The 18,083-nt window shown below is 43.3% G+C and overlaps 1 protein-coding gene and 1 pseudogene across 1 annotated transcript; one reads left to right on the top strand and one right to left on the bottom strand.

Moving 5' to 3' along the window:
- The first annotated feature begins 7,305 nt into the window (after positions 1–7,305).
- Positions 7,306–11,948, top strand: LOC120045846 (annotated as a pseudogene).
- A 1,303-nt stretch (positions 11,949–13,251) lies between these two features.
- On the bottom strand, positions 13,252–14,902 carry LOC120045591 (N-acetylneuraminic acid phosphatase). Its single transcript, XM_038990491.1, has 2 exons — positions 14,719–14,902; positions 13,252–14,563 (listed from the first exon to the last, which is right to left on the bottom strand). The coding sequence occupies exons 1-2, from the start codon at positions 14,806–14,808 to the stop codon at positions 13,922–13,924; spliced, it is 732 nt and encodes a 243-aa protein (XP_038846419.1). The 5' UTR covers positions 14,809–14,902; the 3' UTR covers positions 13,252–13,921.
- Between the last annotated feature and the right edge of the window lie 3,181 nt (positions 14,903–18,083).

Raw genomic sequence — 18,083 nt, forward strand, 5'->3', positions numbered from 1 at the left:
AAACTATGGATTTGGGCAGGTAGCGTTCTCCTGGCATCTGCCAAACCCAGATTTGTCCGTTGGACTGCCAGTTGTTGAAGCGTGATTCGTCGCTCCAGAGTCCAATGGCGGCGAGCCTTACACCACGCCAGTCAACGCTTGGCATTGCGCATGGAGATCGTAGGCTTGTGTGCGGCTGCTCGACCATGGAAACCCATTTCATGAAGCTCCCGACGAACAGTTCTTGTGCTGACGTTGCTTCCAGAGGCAGTTTGGAACTCGGTAGTGTTGCAACCAAGGACAGACAATTTTTACACGCTTCAGCACTCGGCGGTCCCGTTCTGTGTACTTGTGTGGCCTACCACTTCAAGGCTGAGCCATTATTGCTCTTAAAAGTTTCCACTTCACAATAACAGAACTTACAGTTGAAAGGGACAACTCTAACAGGGCAGAAATTTTACGAACTGACTTATTGGAAAGGTGGCATCCTATGACTGTGCCATGTTGAAACTCACTGAGCTCTTCAGTAAGGCCATTCTACTGCCAAGGTTTGTGTATGGAGATTGCATGGCTGTGTGCTCGATTTTATACACCTGTCAGCAAAGGTGAGGCTGAAATAGCCAAGTCAACTAATTTGAAGGGGTGTCCACATACTTTTGAATATATAGTGTATTTTGGGTTCTGATGGGATATGACAGTTTAACTTAACTCATGAGGCATGTGCAAGTTATATTCTTCAAGAATCAATGGGTACAACTGCAGACTGCCCCTTTAACCACTACCGCTTCTCTTCATTATCACACATTTTCAAATATTTTAGTTGAGGTCATGCTTCAACATGTTTTGAGTGAAACACCGGTTAAGGGACAACATTGGCACATTTATATTTTAATCCGTATCTTATGTTTACAAGATTGCTATGGGGAATGATGTACGGACAAGTGAATGACTGCTAAAATATAATCTATTTGATATGCACATGGTCAAAACATACAATGGCTATGAATTATATTATATAGTATTTGCCGTTGAATGTTCAGTTAGATTGTATATCATAGGGGGGGGAGTTTGTTTCTAGATTTTAAAAAAAATTGGTAAGAGCTAAACTTTATTATTCAACATATTGGAAAATATCCAAAGACTATCAGTATTATCAAAATTAGGGAAATGTCTTTCAATCCAAGGGAAGGGGTGTCTTAGTGGGAATTGCCTCTTGATGTTTGGAAGACGCAATAAACCTCCTTCATATAAATGCACCTTTCATTTGTTTGATTGCAAAAAGATACATTTGGCTATTGCTATCTGGTCTGTGTGACTGTTAATTGTTCAATCTCTTGTAACGTCTGGTTCTCCTCAGTTTATTTGCACTGAACGTTTCCCATTTTTAATTACTTGCATTATCATCGTATTTTGTGAATTCCTATTTCTTACCAAAGAAAATTTCTTTATGTCTAAAATGAATGTCATTCTTTTCCCCCGTAGTATTACTTCTCTAGCTATGAATGTGAGTTGTAGGTATTTCAAGGCCTTTAAAGAGCAATGTGTAACTTCCTTTGAGTGTACTGCCATGGGAGATGAAGTGACTTAAATCTGTCATTATCAAACATTTTTCACTAAACCAAGGCAGCCAAGAAGAAAGAAATCCGTATAAGACATAACAGCAACATTGGCACATTTGAAATGTTAAGCTCTCCTCCAGTCAACAAGATTTTACTGTACTGTATGTAGTCAGAGGAATGCCTATGATGTGTTTTTCTTTTGCTAATGTTTCTCAAACTTTTGCATGAAAATTTGATTGGATAAAAAATGTATGTAGAATAAAATGTATTGTTGATCTGCGGCTCCTGACTTCTCTTGTGGTGTAAACTGATATAAGACCCAGGGATGTACACTAGATATAACATAAAATAATATACAGAACTAGTCTAAAGTTTTAGAAAACCTACTCATTCAAAAGTTTTTCTTTATTTTTACTGTTTTCTACATTGTAGAATAATAGTGTAGACATCAACTCTATGAAATAACACATGAAATCATGGAACCAAAAAAGTGTTAAACAAATCCAAATATATTTTATATTCTTCAAAGTATCTACCCTTTGGTTTGATGACAGCTTTGCACACTCTCAACCAGCTTCACCTGTAATGTTTTTCCAACAGTCTTGAAGGAGTTCCCACATATGAGCTTTTTCTTCAGTCTGCGGTCCAACTCATCCCAAACCATCTCAATTGTGTTGAGGTCGGGTGATTGTGGAGGCCAGGTCATCTGATGCAGCACTCCATCACTCTCCTTCTTGGTCAAATTTAGACTCATCAGATGACAGGAAAGATTTCCACCAGTCTACTGTACATTGCTCGTGTTTCTTGGCCCAAGCAAGTCTTCTTATTGCTGTCCTTTTAGTAGTGGTTTCTTTGCAGCAATTCGACCATGAAGGCCTGATTCATGCAATCTCCTCTGAACAGTTGATGTTGAGATGTGTCTGTTACTTGAACTCTGTGAAGCATTTATTTGGGCTGCAATTTCTGAGGCTGGTAACTAATGAACTTCTGCAGCAGAGCTAACTCTGTCTTCCTTTCCTGTGGCGGTCCTCATGAGAGCCAGTTTCATCATAGCGCTTGATGGTTTTTGTGAATGCACTTGAAGAAACTTTCATGTTTCTTGAAATGTTCTGGATTGACTGACCTTCATGTCTTAAATGAATGATGGGCTGTTGTTTCTCTTTGCTTATTTGAGCTGTTCTTGCCATAACATGGACTTGGTCTTTTACCAAATAGGCTATATTCTGTATAACACCCCTACTTTGTCACAACACAACTGATTGGGTCAAATACATTAAGAAGGAAAGAAATTCCCCAAATTAACTTTTAACAAGGCACACCTGTTATTTGAAATGCATTCCAGGTGACTACCTCATGGAGCTGGTTGAGAGAATGCCAAGAGTGTGCAAAGCTGTCATCAAGGCAAAGGGTGCCTACTATGAAGAATCTCAAATATAAAATATATTTAGATTTGTTTAACACTTTTTTGGTTACTACATGATTCCATATGTGTTATTAAATAGTTTTGACATAATCACAACTATTCTACAATGTAGAAAATAGTAATACATTTGAAATACCCTTGAATGAGTAGGTTTGTTCAGACTTTTGACTCGTACTGTAGATATTGTGGCATAATAATTTGTTGTACATAATTGCCAACTATGAATGACAGTCACGTTGACTCCGCAATAGACCACTGACACAAAAGGCTTTCCACATTGCAGCTGACATTAAAGACTAGTTGAGTCTGACTGATCTACAAATCATCTTGCATCATAAATAACTACTCAATATTATCAGTCGGTCACAGTTTACCCATAATACAACAGTTTTGATGCTCTCGATGTAACGATCGTCGTAATATTCTTCCTCCTCCTCGGACGAGGAGAGGCGAGACGGGTCGGACCAATAAGCAGAGTGATTTGTGTCCATGATTATTTAATGAATCGAAACTGAACACGAACCAAAAATAAACATAAAACAACCGACAAACAGTCCCGTGTGGCACGAATGCAGACACGCGATACAACCACCCACAAAACACACGTGAAACCCCGGCTGCCTTAGTATGATTCTCAATCAGGGACAAACGATCTACAGCTGCCTCTGATTGAGAATCATACCAGGCCGAACACAAAACCCCAACATAGAAAAACACACATAGACCAACCCACCCAACTCACGCCCTGACCAACTAAATAAATACAAGAAAAAAGGAAAACAGGTCAGGAACGTGACATAACCCCCCCCTTAAGGTGCGAACTCCGGGCGCACCCGCATAAACTCTAGGGGAGGGTCTGGGTGGGCGTCTGTCCACGGTGGTGGCTCTGGCGCTGGTCGTGGTCCCCAACCCACCCTAGTCAAACCCCGCTTCCGTGGTCTCCTCCCAATGGCCACCCTCCATGTCAAACCCACTCTACTAAAAGGCAGCACCGGACTGAGGGGCAGCTCCGTACTGAGGGGCAGCACCGGACTGAGGGGCAGCACCGGACTGAGGGGCGGATCCTGGCTGACTGGCTCTGGCAGCTCCTGGCTGACTGGCTCTGGCAGCTCCTGGCTGGACGGCTCTGGCAGCTCCTGGCTGGACGGCTCTGGCAGCTCCTGGCTGGACGGCTCTGGCAGGTCCTGGCTGGACGGCTCTGGCAGGTCCTGGCTGGACGGCTCTGGCAGCTCCTGGCTGACTGGCTCTGGCAGGTCCTGGCTGGACGGCTCTGGCAGGTCCTGGCTGGACGGCTCTGGCAGGTCCTGGCTGGACGGCTCTGGCAGGTCCTGGCTGGACTGCTCTGGCTGGTCCTGGCTGGACGGCTCTGGCTGGTCCTGGCTGGACGGCTCTGGCTGGTCCTGGCTGGACGGCTCTGGCTGGTCCTGGCTGGACGGCTCTGGCTGGTCCTGGCTGGACGGCTCTGGCTGGTCCTGGCTGGACGGCTCTGAAGGCTCAGTACCGACGGACAGCGCTGGGCAGGCAGACAGTTCATACAGCGCTGGGAAGGCAGGCAGCTCAAACAGCGCTGGGCAGGCAGGCAGCTCAAACAGCGCTGGGCAGGCAGGCAGTTCAGGCGCCGCTGGGCAGACGGCAGACTTTGGCCGGCTGAGACGCACTGTAGACCTGGTGCGTGGTATAGGCACTGGCTGCGCTGGAGAGGAGGAAAGCTCTGACAGCGCTGGACAGGTGGGAGCAGCTGGAGAGAGAACCCGGAGAGACAGCCTGGTGCGGGGGGCTGCCACCGGTGGACTGGTACGTGGAGGTGGCACCGGGTATACCGGACCGTGAAGGAGGACACGCGCTCTTGAGCACCGAGCCTGCCCAACCTTACCAGGTTGAATGGTCCCCGTAGCCCTGCCAGTGCGGCGAGGTGGAATAGCCCGCACTGGGCTATGCTGGCGAACCGGGGACACCATTCGTAAGGCTGGTGCCATGTATGCCGGCCCAAGGAAACGCACTGGAGGCCAGATGCGTTGGGCCGGCTTCATGACATCCGGCTCGATGCCCAACTTAGCCCTACCAGTGCGGCGAGGTGGAATAGCCCGCACTGGGCTAAGCACGCGTACTGGGGACACCGTGCGCTTAACCGCATAACACGGTGTCTGACCAGTACGACGCCCTCTCACTCCACGGTAAGCACGGGGAGTTGGCTCAGGTATCCTACCCGGCTTTGCCACACTCCTCGTGTGCCCTCCCCCAAGAAATTTTTGGGTCTGACTCTCGGGCTCCCAACCGCGTCGCCGCGCTGCCTCCTCATACCAGCGCCTCTCTGCCTTCGCTGCCTCCAGCTCCGCCTTGGGACGGCGATATTCCCCTGGCTGAGCCCAGGGTCCTTTGCCGTCCAGGATCTCCTCCCAAGTCCAGGAGTCCTGGGTTTTTTCCCACTGCTGTCGCCTCCCTTCTCCACTCCGCTTGGTCCTAGATTGGTGGGTGGTTCTGTAACGATCGTCGTAATATTCTTCCTCCTCCTCGGACGAGGAGAGGCGAGACGGGTCGGACCAATAAGCAGAGTGATTTGTGTCCATGATTATTTAATGAATCGAAACTGAACACGAACCAAAAATAACATAAAACAACCGACAAACAGTCCCGTGTGGCACGAATGCAGACACGCGATACAACCACCCACAAAACACACGTGAAACCCCGGCTGCCTTAGTATGATTCTCAATCAGGGACAAACGATCTACAGCTGCCTCTGATTGAGAATCATACCAGGCCGAACACAAAACCCCAACATAGAAAAACACACATAGACCAACCCACCCAACTCACGCCCTGACCAACTAAATAAATACAAGAAAAAAGGAAAACAGGTCAGGAACGTGACACTCGAACTCGGTCAAAATCAATACATAGAGCAACTGAGATCTGATGTACAGTTGAAGTCGGAAGTTTACATACACTTAGGTTGGAGTCATTAAAACACGTTTTTCTACCACTCCACAAGACCTCCACAAGTCTGGTTCATCCTTGGGAGCAATTTCCAAACGTCTGAAGGTACCACGTTCATCTGTACAAACAATAGTACGCAAGGGACCATGCAGCCATCATACCGCTCAGGAAGGAGACGTGTTCTGTCTCCTAGAGATGAACGTACTTTGGTGCGAAAAAATGCAAATCAATCCCAGAACAACAGCAAAAGGATCTTGTGAAGATGTTGCAGGAAAAAGGTACAAAAGTATCTATATCCACAGTAAAACGAGTAGTATATCGACATAACCTAAAAGGCCGCTCAGCAAGGAAGAAGCCACTGCTCCAAAACCGCCATTTAAAAAGCCAGACTACGGTTTGCAACTGCACGAGGAGACAAAGATAGTACTTTTTGGAGAAATGTCCTCTGGTCTGATGAAACAAAAATATAACTGTTTGGCCATAATGACCATCATTATGTTTGGAGGAAAAAGGGAGATGCTTGCAAGCCGAAGAACACCATTCCAACCGTGAAGCACGGGGGTGGCAGCATCATGTTGTGGGGGTGCTTTGCTGCAGGAGGGACTGGTGCACTTCACAAAATAGATGGTAGCATGAGGAAGGAAAATTATGTGGATATATTGAAGCAACATTTCAAGACATCAGTCAGGAAGTTAAAGCTTGGTTGCAAATGGGTCTTCCAAATGGACAATAGCCCCAAGCATATTTCAAAGTTGTGGGAAATGGCTTAAGGACAACAAAGTCAAGGTATTGGCGTGGCCATCACGAAGCCCTGACCTCATCCTATAGAAATTTTGTGGGCAGAACTGAAAAAGCATGTGCGAACAAGGAGGCCAACAAACCTGACTCAGTTACACCAGCTCTGTCAGGAGGAATGGGCCAAAATTCACCCAACTAATTGTGGGAAGCTTGTGGAAGGCTACCTGAAACGTTTGACCCAAGTTAAACAATTTAAAGTCAATGCTACCAAATACTAATTGAGTGTATGTAAACGTCTGACCCACTGGGAATGTGATGAAAGAAATAAAAGCTGAAATAAATCATTCTCTCTACTATTATTCTGACGTTTCACATTCTTAAAATAAAGTGGTGATCCTAACTGACATAAGACAGGGTTTTTTACTAGGATTAAATGTCAGGAATTGTGAAAAACTGAGTTTAAATGTATTTGGCTAAGGTGTATGTAAACTTCCGACTTCAACTGTATATGTATATATGATATGATTATTTTGTGAATGGGATCTAGAAAGTTATTCGCATGCTGATCATGCCAAGGAGGAACTACCCTATTGCTATGTCAAGACCCAAGTGGAAGAACAGAGGCTAGGGATACACTCAGTATGGTAAGCAAGGCAGTTAATGTACAGTATGTGGAGGGTGTTTATGTACGAGCTGAACATTGCGGTGTTGGAGTATTTAAGACGTATGTAGGCTACTGTAAATAGCCTGCAGACACTCTTACAGGAGTAATTAGGGCTAAGTGCCTTGATCAAGGGTGCATCGACAGACTTTTCACCTAGTCGGCTCGGATTCGAACCAGCGACATTTCGGTTACTGGGCCTAATACTTAACCGCTAGGCTACCTGCCGCCCTCATTATCACAATTCTATCACCTTGATCCAGACAAAAGATCAAGCTATGCTTTGTCTGTCTCCCCAGATATCACCATGCACTGTGTGAAGGAGGAGTGCACAGCTATCAATATGAACTTGCATTACCTGGATAACGGGACTGCGATCAACCTCATCTACCAGAAAGAGCTCTTCTTCCTGCCCCTAGGCTTTGCACTGAAGGTGAAATGAAGCAGTGATATTTGGAACAGGTACATACATGTGACTAGAGCAGGGCTATATATTGAATTTGATTCATTCAAATTTGTTTTTGCACAATATTCCAAATGCCTGTATCGCAAGAATTCGTTTTTATGAGCGTTCATGTCTGCTTGTTCTCGTGTCTTTTTGGTCTCGTCTCTTTCGTTCCTTCTGTGCGGTGTGCATCTTCCATTCACATCAGAGATCTGAATATAATGGCGAGATGCTCATGTCGCTGCCCTAACAATGGGAGCCGTTGACCCAAATGGCGGGAATGCAGGCGACAAGCTTAGGTCCAAAATAAGCCCGTAGAAACGCATTGTGTTTATTTTGGACATATGTTGGCAAGACTGAAGCCTCGCACTTCTCCTCTTCCTCTTTTTACACACAAACACACACACACACCAAGCCCCTCCCCCTGCCACTCACACCAACACAGTTGAGAGATCATTTCTTCATCTCTGACAAGCGGTTTCAACTCACTATTTGCATTTGAGGTTTGGTTCAACAAAATCGGTCATATGGACACCAAAACACATTGCGACATTATTTTCTCTAATAGAGAAGTTAACCTCTCTAACAATATCCTTTTTATGTCTCAGCTACTCAAATTGTACGCAGAGCAGACTACTAAAACAGGAGTATTAAAGAACGTTGATCCTGGAAAATGTATGCTAGCAGCATTTTAGCCAAAGACTGTTCTACTTGCCGTCTAGTCTGTATTTTATAAATGTGCAATAAGCATAAAACACAATTTATACAAGTAATTGTCAACTCATTCTGAGAAATGAGGTAGGCCATTTGATTTCAACATCTGAACAAAGTGGAAAGGCTAGCATGCTGTTCAAACAGTTGGAGACAGACAGAAAGGTGTGTTCATAACAATTCAAATGTTCTCCCTTGTTCGCTAATAAATACATTCAAGTTGGCTAAACTTGAAATATAAAGCACGTGGGCTTGTGCTTGAAAGATTGAGACCTGTGTTAATTTTCTAATGGTTGCTACAAGAAGTTAGTCATTATTAAGTGAATTTGCATTATGCATAGTTCTGGTCATTTTTTATATACAGACTTGAAAGCCAGATCATGATTATTGCAAAGAAGCAGGTTCAATTATTTTGATAAAAGAATTACATTATTAGTGGGGCTAAATTTAGCTTAATTACACACACCCTGAATTCATTAGATTATTGCTGACTGTTTGAAATGCAGTGTTTTTTAACTTTAATTGTACAACAGCCTATTAAGAGAAAACAATACAAATATATTGTGAATCAGCCATGAATTTGAAAAAATCAATATGATTTTTTAGGCCATATCGCCCCGCCCTACATGTGACATTTTATTAAAAACCTTGAGTCGATGTCCACACCCCTGCATAAATCAAATTAGCATAATACAAACGTTCACACAAAAAATCTGTCTAAGCTAGAGATGTCTGGGTTTTTGCATCGGCGGTGACAGAGCTAGAGCTGTGTTTGTCATGAGACATCCCGAAAACCGGTCTTCTCACAAAATTGTCTGTAGAGTCCGAACAGTTTGGCCTACAAACAAAGTTTACCCCCCCCCCATCCCGCCCACGAGCATCTAGTAACTCAATCTGAAGTTTGTACTGTCCTTCTGCCAACTTCTGTCTGTAGCGTCTGAACAGTTAGGGCTACACACAAATATGACCATGACCCCTTTGTGGAAATGTGAGACTCATGAACACGTCGGTTGTTTTTCTCCAGGATGCCAACAGGCCTCACAAGACTTGTCTGAAGGTCCTTCGATATCAGTTGAAAAAATGAATGGAAGTATACTGAACAGAAATATAAACGCAACAATTTCAAAGATTTTACTGAGTTACAGTTCATATAAGGAAATCAGTCAATTGAAATCATTTCATTAGGCCCTAATCTATGGATTTCAAATGACTGGTAACACAGATATGCATCTGTTGGTCACAGTTACCGTAAAAAAACAAATTGGCCTCAGGATCTCGTCATGTTATCTCTGTGCATTCAAATTGACATTGACTAAAATGCAATTTTGTTTGTTGTCCAAAGGTTATGCCTGTCTATACCATAACCCCACCATGGGCCACTGTTCACAACGTTAACATCAGCAAACCGCTTGCCAACATGACACCATACACGTGGTCTGCGATTTGAGGCTGGTTAGACGTACTGCCAAATTCTCTAAAATGACGGAGGTGGCTTATGGTAAAATTAACATTAAATTCTATGGCAACAGCTCAGGTGGACATTCCTGCAGTCAGCATTCCAATTACACGTTCCCTCAACTTGTGACATCTGTAGCATTGTGTTGTGACAACTGCACATTTTAGTGGCCTTTTATTTATTAACATCTCAAGGATGATCAATGGAAACAGGATGCATCTGAGCTCAGTTTCAAGTCTCATAGCAAAGGATCGGAATACTCATGTTTTAAGGTTGTAACGATTGTTCTCCTCCTCGTCTGAGGAGGAGCATGGATCGGACCAAAACGCAGCTTGTGGAGAATACATGTACTTTAATTATAACGAAGACGAAATAAACACTTTTACAAACTAATACAAAAACAACAAACGACGTCAACAGACCTGAACATGTGAACTTACATATAACGAAGAACGCACGAACAGGTACAGACTAAACAAACGGAACAGTCCCGTGTGGTACAAACACTGACACGGAAAACAATCACCCACAAACAAACGGTGTGAACAGCCTACCTTAATATGGTTCTCAATCAGAGGAAACGTAAAACACCTGCCCCTGATTGAGAACCATATCAGGCTAATTAACAATGAACCTAAACATAGAAACACATAACATAGAATGCCCACCCAGCTCACGTCCTGACCATACTAAACAAAGACAAAATAAAGGAAATAAGGTCAGGAACGTGACAAAGGTATTTGTTTTTTAATACATTTGCAAAAATGTCTAAACCTGTTTTTGCTTTGTCATTATGGGGTATTGTGTGTAGATTGAGGACAACTAATTTAATCCACTTTAGAAAAAGGCAGTAACGTTACAAAATGTGGAAAAAGGAAAGGGGTCTAAATACTTTCCGAATGCACTGTATATATTAAAATTAATAAGTGTTCTATTTAATTCTGTGTTTGCATGTTTAGAAGGAATGTGTAGATGAATGCTCATGGTTTCTGTCTTTTCTTACCAGATTCTGAACAAGTCATCATGGGAGAGGAACTTTGGTCGCGGCTGTGTTTACAAGACCTGGACCTGGTTGAGAAGAAGGGTGAGGACAATCTGGTGTTTGGGGTCAAACCCGGTGATCCCAAGGTAATGGACAAACTGGATGCTGATGGTCTGCACCCCCGTTGACGCCTTGCTACAGTACTGAGACACCTTCTACAGCTACATCAACCTCAACACCGGACAGAGCTCAACTTCTACACTTGAGCCTGTCTCGGCTCTATGGTAATGAGTCGGCCAGATGCAGCTGCTAATACAATTTATAACCTGTTTTCTCTCGCTTGCGTAGGAGTCAAGAAAGCGGTGTGGTAGACAACATCAAGGTGTGCAGCAACGACGCTGGTTCAACCACATCTGTATTATTACGGTGCGAGTGCCCTGTAACACCACCATGGGGGACAAGTTCACCACTGGCAGAAGGGCATCCTGAGCCACCTGTGGCCTGCCGAGGACATGCCTTTCACAGAGAGCGGCATGACCCCCGACATCCTGTCCAACCCCCACGGCTTCCCCTCCCGTCATGACCATTGGCATGCTCATCGAGAGAAATGGCTAGCAAGTCAGGCGCCCTCCACGGCCTGTGCCAATACGCCACGCCCTTCACCTTTTCTGAGGAGAGCTCGGCGCTGGAGCATTTCGGCGACATGCTACGCGCCGCCGACTACAACCACTATAGCACCGAGCGCCTCTCCAGCTGGCCTCAGCGGCCTTGAGCTGGATGGGGACATCTTCATCGGCGTGGTCTCTACTACCAGAGGCTACGTCACATGGTCTCCGACAAGTTCCAGGTTCGGAGCGCGGGACAAGGTGACCAACCAGCCGGTGGGCGGGAGGAACATCCAGGGGGGCATCCGCTTTGGGGAGATGGAGTGCGACGACCCCTGCTGGCGCACGGGATCTCATTCCTGCTCCACGACCACCTATTCAACTGCTCTGACTGCCTCGGGCCGACTATTTTTCTCTGTATATGTCAACGATGTTGCTCTTGCTGCTGGTGATTCTCTGATCCACCTCTACACAGACGACACCATTCTGTATACATCTGACCCTTCTTTGGACACTGTGTTAACAAGCTTCCAGACGAGCTTCAATGCAATACAACACTCCTTCTGTAGCCTCCAACTGCTCTTTAAATGCTAGTAAAACTAAATGCATGCTCTTCAATCGATCGCTGCCCGCACCTGCCCGCCCGACTAGCATCATTACTCTGGACGGTTCTGACTTAGAATATGTGGACAACTACAAATACTTAGGTGTTTGTTTAGACTGTAAACTCTCCTTCCAGACTCACATTAAGCATCTCCAATCCAAAATGTAATCTAGAATTGGCTTCCTATTTCGCAACACAGCCTCCTTCACTCATGCTGCTGAACATACCCTCGTAAAACTGACTATCCTACCGATCCTTGACTTCGGCGATTGTCATTTACAAAATAGCCTCCAACACTCTACTCAACAAATTGGATGCAGTCTATCACAGTGCCATCCGTTTTGTCACCAAAGCCCCATATACTACCCACCACTGCAACCTGTATGCTCTCGTTGGCTGGCCCTCGCTTCATATTCGTCACCAAACCCACTGGCTCCAGGTCATCTATAAGTCTTTGCAAGGTAAAGCCCTGCCTTATCTCAGCTCACTGGTCACCATAGCAACACCCACTCGTAGCACGCGCTCCAGCGGGTATATTTCACTGGTCATCCCCAAAGCCAACTCCACCTTTGGCCGCCTTTCCTTCCAGTTTTCTGCTGCCAATGACTGGAACGAATTGCAAAAATCACTGAAGCTGGAGACATATCTCCCTCACTAACTTTAAGCATCAGCTGTCAGAGCAGCTTACCGATCATTGCACCTGTACACAGCCCATCTGTAAATAGCCCACCCAACTACCTAATCTTCATATTGTTATTTATTTTTGCTCTTTTGCACCCCAGTATCTCTACTTGCACATCATCATCTGTGCATCTATCCAGAGTTAATGCTAAATTGTAATTATTTCGCCCCTATGGCCTATTTGCCTTTCCTCCCTAATCTTACTACATTTGCACACACTGTATATATATTTTTCTATTGTGTTATTGACTGTACGTTTGTTTATCCCATGTGTAACTGTGTTTTTGTCGCACTGCTTTCCTTTATCTTGGCCAGGTCGCAGTTGTAAATGAGAACTTGTTCTCAACTGGCCCTGGTTAAATAAAGGTGAAATAAATAAAAAATGGTCTCTAACCTATCATAAATAATGGCTGAGTTAAGACAAGTCAAAGGATAGTTGGAATCTACCAAAAATTGTAAACATATTGCACAGTAACTGTTTAATATATAAATAACATTTGTCATTTTGCAGACGCTCTATACAGAGAGACTTAGAATTAGTACATTCATCTTAAGGTGGCTAGGTGAGACAACACATCACAATCATATCAAGTACATTTTCCCTCAAAGTATTTATCAGCACACAATACTGTAAATCAGTCTATTTAGAGTGACATTCTGTAAGAAAATACACTTTGATGGTGTATTAGACAAAGTTGATTCATGTGACCACTAGGGAAAGTGAGTTTTGACTTTACGTTACTTTTTCGGAATGACAATCAAGACACTTCCAAGTGGCTCAGTTGTTTCGGACCTAACCAGCGCCTTGACACTGCTGTGCACAGGGCTTCAGCTTTTTATTTCCATTAAACTATATGTAATACCGACCTCCACCAACAGATAACATAAAATGACAGAATTATACATGAGCTGCATTAGAGAGTACAGACAATGAACAATGAAACAGAATTTTGGTAGGTAAGCTAATCATTGTTTGGTTGCTGTAAAGTAATTTTGTCTTTCATCCAGAATGAATATGAAAGAAAATAAGCTGATTTTAGATTTTTTACAATCCCTTTTACAAAGAAATCATGCTTTCATTAACTTGGGCCTTTGGAAACAATCTTCATGTGATTGGTTTAGACATTGTTCCCTGTACTTTCACTTCAACTTGGCCAGCACCTCAGGTAAATCCAGCACAGAGGGAATGGTGTAGTCTGGATTGACAGATCCCTCAGGTGGACACACCCTTCTGTTATTAATCCACACTGTGGCTCTAACCCCTGCATTAAACCCCCCGACAATGTCTGTGTCCAGGGAGTCTCCCACCATAACGCAGTCGTGAGCCTGCACCCTGAGCAGGCCAAAGCAATGGGTGAAGATGGAGCGGGCTGGCTTCTCTTCTGCATGCTCTCCCCCCACCACCACAGCATCAAACAGCCCCTGACACCCTAACGCCACTACCTTCTCCCTCTGTGTCTGGGTCTCTCCATTGGTCAGCAGCAGCAGTTTGTGGCTGGTCCTCAGCTGCTTCAGCAGGGTAAATACTGGAGGTGTTATGGTTAGAAGCTCCAGGCGAGTGTTCTTCCACTGGTAGTAGCACTCACTGGCAAGGGTGGGGTTAGAGCTGGGACTCCCACCCATAACCTCCTGGATGCTCTCTTCCCAGTGACTGATCCGCACCTCATCTATTGTCCTACCACCAGCTGGGTCAAAGGTCTCGTGATGGAGCTTGTGCTTAAATCTGTCACAAATGGCAATGGTGTGTTCATGGTCTAATGTTGTCTTCAAGAGCTCTGTGACCTGGGAAACAAGGAAATCAATGCTGATTGTAATATGTGTACCTAAACAACCCAGAGAATGTTTTGATCAAGCAAAGGACAACCTAATCAAGTACCTGTAAGCCTACTTTACTCGGGGGGAAAAATGGAACGTCATGAAACGGCAGGGCTACTCACTTTTTGAATGGCCACTCCACCGGCACCCGCTGTGTCAATGAGCGTGTTATCCAAGTCGAGCAATATCGCCTTGATACCTTCACTGTTCATTGCCGCTATCAACAGGTTACACAGAAATGTAATGTTAGTAAAGATTTTATACGGCGAAACAAGTTACTGGCTAGCTACTGTAAATGCATGCCTTCAATGCGGAAATGTTGGCTATAAAGAAACGCATTATGGGAGCTGTAGGTTTTCAGATCTATTTTTTTTCTTCCGTTTTTGTCCACTAGAGAGCGTCAATATATCACAAAACAGTATACGTTCCAGATAAATAGGCCTAATTGCAAGCAATTTTCAAGGACATCAGCAACCCCCTCTAAAAGCCTTATAAAGCTACAATATGTAACATTTTGGGTGACCCGATCAAGTTATGGATCTGTGATTCTCATTGAAAGCAAGTTAAGAAGCAGTAGATTGTTCAATGTGCGATATTTTTATTCTTCCAGTTCTTAAATTTAGTTTTTGTTTATTTTTGTACACCAGCAAACAGCTGAAAATACAATAATTTTGGTTATGGAAAAAATATCACAGCAGTTTAGATGGTACAATGATACTCTACAATGACTCCTTGTTTAGTCACAAACTGAAATTAGGCGAGTATTCGAATTTTAGCAACCAGGAAATGGCGGAGCGATGCGATTTATGCATATTGCACCTTTTAACAAAAATATTTACACATTACTTTTACTAATTTGATGCGTGAGTTGCAATTGTTTTTAAGTTAAAGCATTAATTTTATTTTTATGAAACTGCTTTAGTGATCAATTAAAATCTAAGTATACAGTGCCATGCAGACGTATTCATACCCCTTGTATTTCTTCAAATTGTGTTAAGTGTGATTAAAATATATTTAATTATCATTTGTTGTCAACAATGAACTCTACTCTGTCAGTGGAAGGAAAATAGAGATTAATAAGATATATTAACTAATATATAGTCATTGCATAAGTATTCAGCCCTTTTGTTAAGGCAAGCTGAAATAATTAGCTGAGGAGTAAAATTTGGCTTAACAAATCACAGAATGTGTAACATGGACTCTATGGGAAATAATAGGGGTTAACATGATTTTCTTATGACTAACCCTTCCTCTGTCCCCATACAGTACATACATCTGTAAGGTCCCTCAGTCAAGTTTTGAATTTCAAGCACAGATTCAACTACAAAGACCAGGGGCCTATCAAAAGCCTCATAAAATGCCAGTGATTGGTAGATCGGTAACAATATCAAATCAGACATTGAATATCTTTTTAAGCATAGTGAAGTTAATAATTATGCTGTGGATTATGTATTAAACCACCCAGACACAAAGATACATGCGTCCTTCTGAACTGAGTTGCAGGACAGGAATGAAACTGCTCAGGAATGTTACCATGAGACCATTGGTGATTGTAAAACCGTTACAGACTTCAATGGCTGTGATGGGAGAAAACTGAGGATGGATCAACAACATTGTAGTGACTCCACGAGAAGGATTTAAATGACAGAGTGAAAAGAATAATACAAATGTACAGAATGCCTAAATGCAAAGCCTTATGTTTGGGGCAAATCCAACACAAGACATCACTGAGTAACAGCCGCCTTATTTTCAAGCATGGTGGTGGCTGCGTCATGCTATGGGTATGCTTGACATCGGCAAATACTGAGGAGATTTTTAGAATAAAAAGAAACGGTACGGAGCTAAGCCCAGGCAAAATTCTAGAGGAAAACCTGCTTCAGTCTGCTTTACAACAGACACTGGGGGATGAATTCACCTTTCAGCAGGACAATAGCCTACAACACAAGGCCAAATCTACACGTGTTGCTTACTAAGAAGACAGAATGTTCCTGAGTGGCCAAGTTACAGTTGACTTAAATATGCTTAAAGCTATGGCAAGATTTGAAAATTGCTTTGTAGTCATGAGCACCAACATCTTGACAGAGATTGAAGAATTGTGAAAATAATAAAGGGCTAATATTGCCCAATCCAGGTGTGAAAAGCTCTTCGAGACTTACTCAAGAAGACTCACAGCTGTAATCTCTGTCAAAGGTGTTTCTAACATGTATTGACTCAGGGGGTTGAATACTTATGCAACGACTATATTTTAGTTATTTAATATCTATCAATCTTTATATATAATAGCCACCCTTTGTCTTGATTACAGCTTTGCACACTCTTGGCATTCTCTCAACCAGCTTCATGAGGAATGCTTTTCCAACAGTCTTGAAGGAGTTCCCACATATGCTGAGCACTTGTTGGCTGATTTTCCTTCACTCTGCAGTCCAGCTCATCCCAAACCATCTCAATTGGGTTGAGGTTGGGTGATTGTGGAGGCCAGGTCATCTGATGCAGGACTCCATCACTCTCCTTCTTGGTCAAATAGCTTTTACACGACCTGGATGTGTGTTTGGGCTCATTGTCCTGTTGAAAAACAAATGATAGTCCCACTAAGCGCAAACCAGATGGGATGGCGTATAACTGCAGAATGCTGTTGTAGCCATGCTGGTTAAGTGTACCTTGAATTCTTAATAAATCAATGACAGTGTTACCAGCAAAGCACCCACACACCATCACACCACCTGCTTCATGGTGGGAACCACACATGTGGAGATCATCCGTTCACCTACTCTGCGTCTCACAAAGACACAGCAGTTGGAACCAAAAATCTCAAATATAGACTCGTTAGACTAAAGCACAGATTTCCACCGGTCTAATGTCCGTTGCTCGTGTTTCTTGGCCCAGGCAAGTCTCTTCTTATTAGTGTTGTCGTGAAGTGACTATCATTCATTTGATGACATGGTATTTATTGAATAATTAGCCATGTTTAATTATTATGTGATTCAATTAATAATGTAACAATTAACTCATTAGTAACCTGGGGCACCACGGGAAAAGTTTGTTTAATGAGTTACCGTTTCCAGAATTAACTCAAGAATATATCAGAATCTCTATCATAGTAGTCAATAATTTCCTTATATCAGCAGACATGCCAACATGCACGTATTTTGCATACCAATGTACTCATACATACCTCCATGTACGCAGGTACGAGATCCGAGTTAAAAGTACGCAGAAATGAATAGGGCTCTATTTATTTATTTATTTATTATTATTATTATTAATTTTTTTTATTGAACAAAAAATAACTCCACTGACTGTCAGCTGTACGTAAACACTAATTGTTTCAAGCTAACGTTAGCGAACATAAGGACATTGTGGGCTCTAAAGTGCCAGCAGGTCACTCACATTTGCTAGTGAAAGGAATTAAATGCAAATACGAATAATAACTGGTCGCATTTGTGCGAGTGTGACATACATATAATTCTGCGTCCCGTTAGTTGTATTT

This window comes from Salvelinus namaycush, chromosome 4 (genome assembly GCF_016432855.1).
Source record: "Salvelinus namaycush isolate Seneca chromosome 4, SaNama_1.0, whole genome shotgun sequence".
Lineage (NCBI taxonomy): Eukaryota > Metazoa > Chordata > Actinopteri > Salmoniformes > Salmonidae > Salvelinus > Salvelinus namaycush.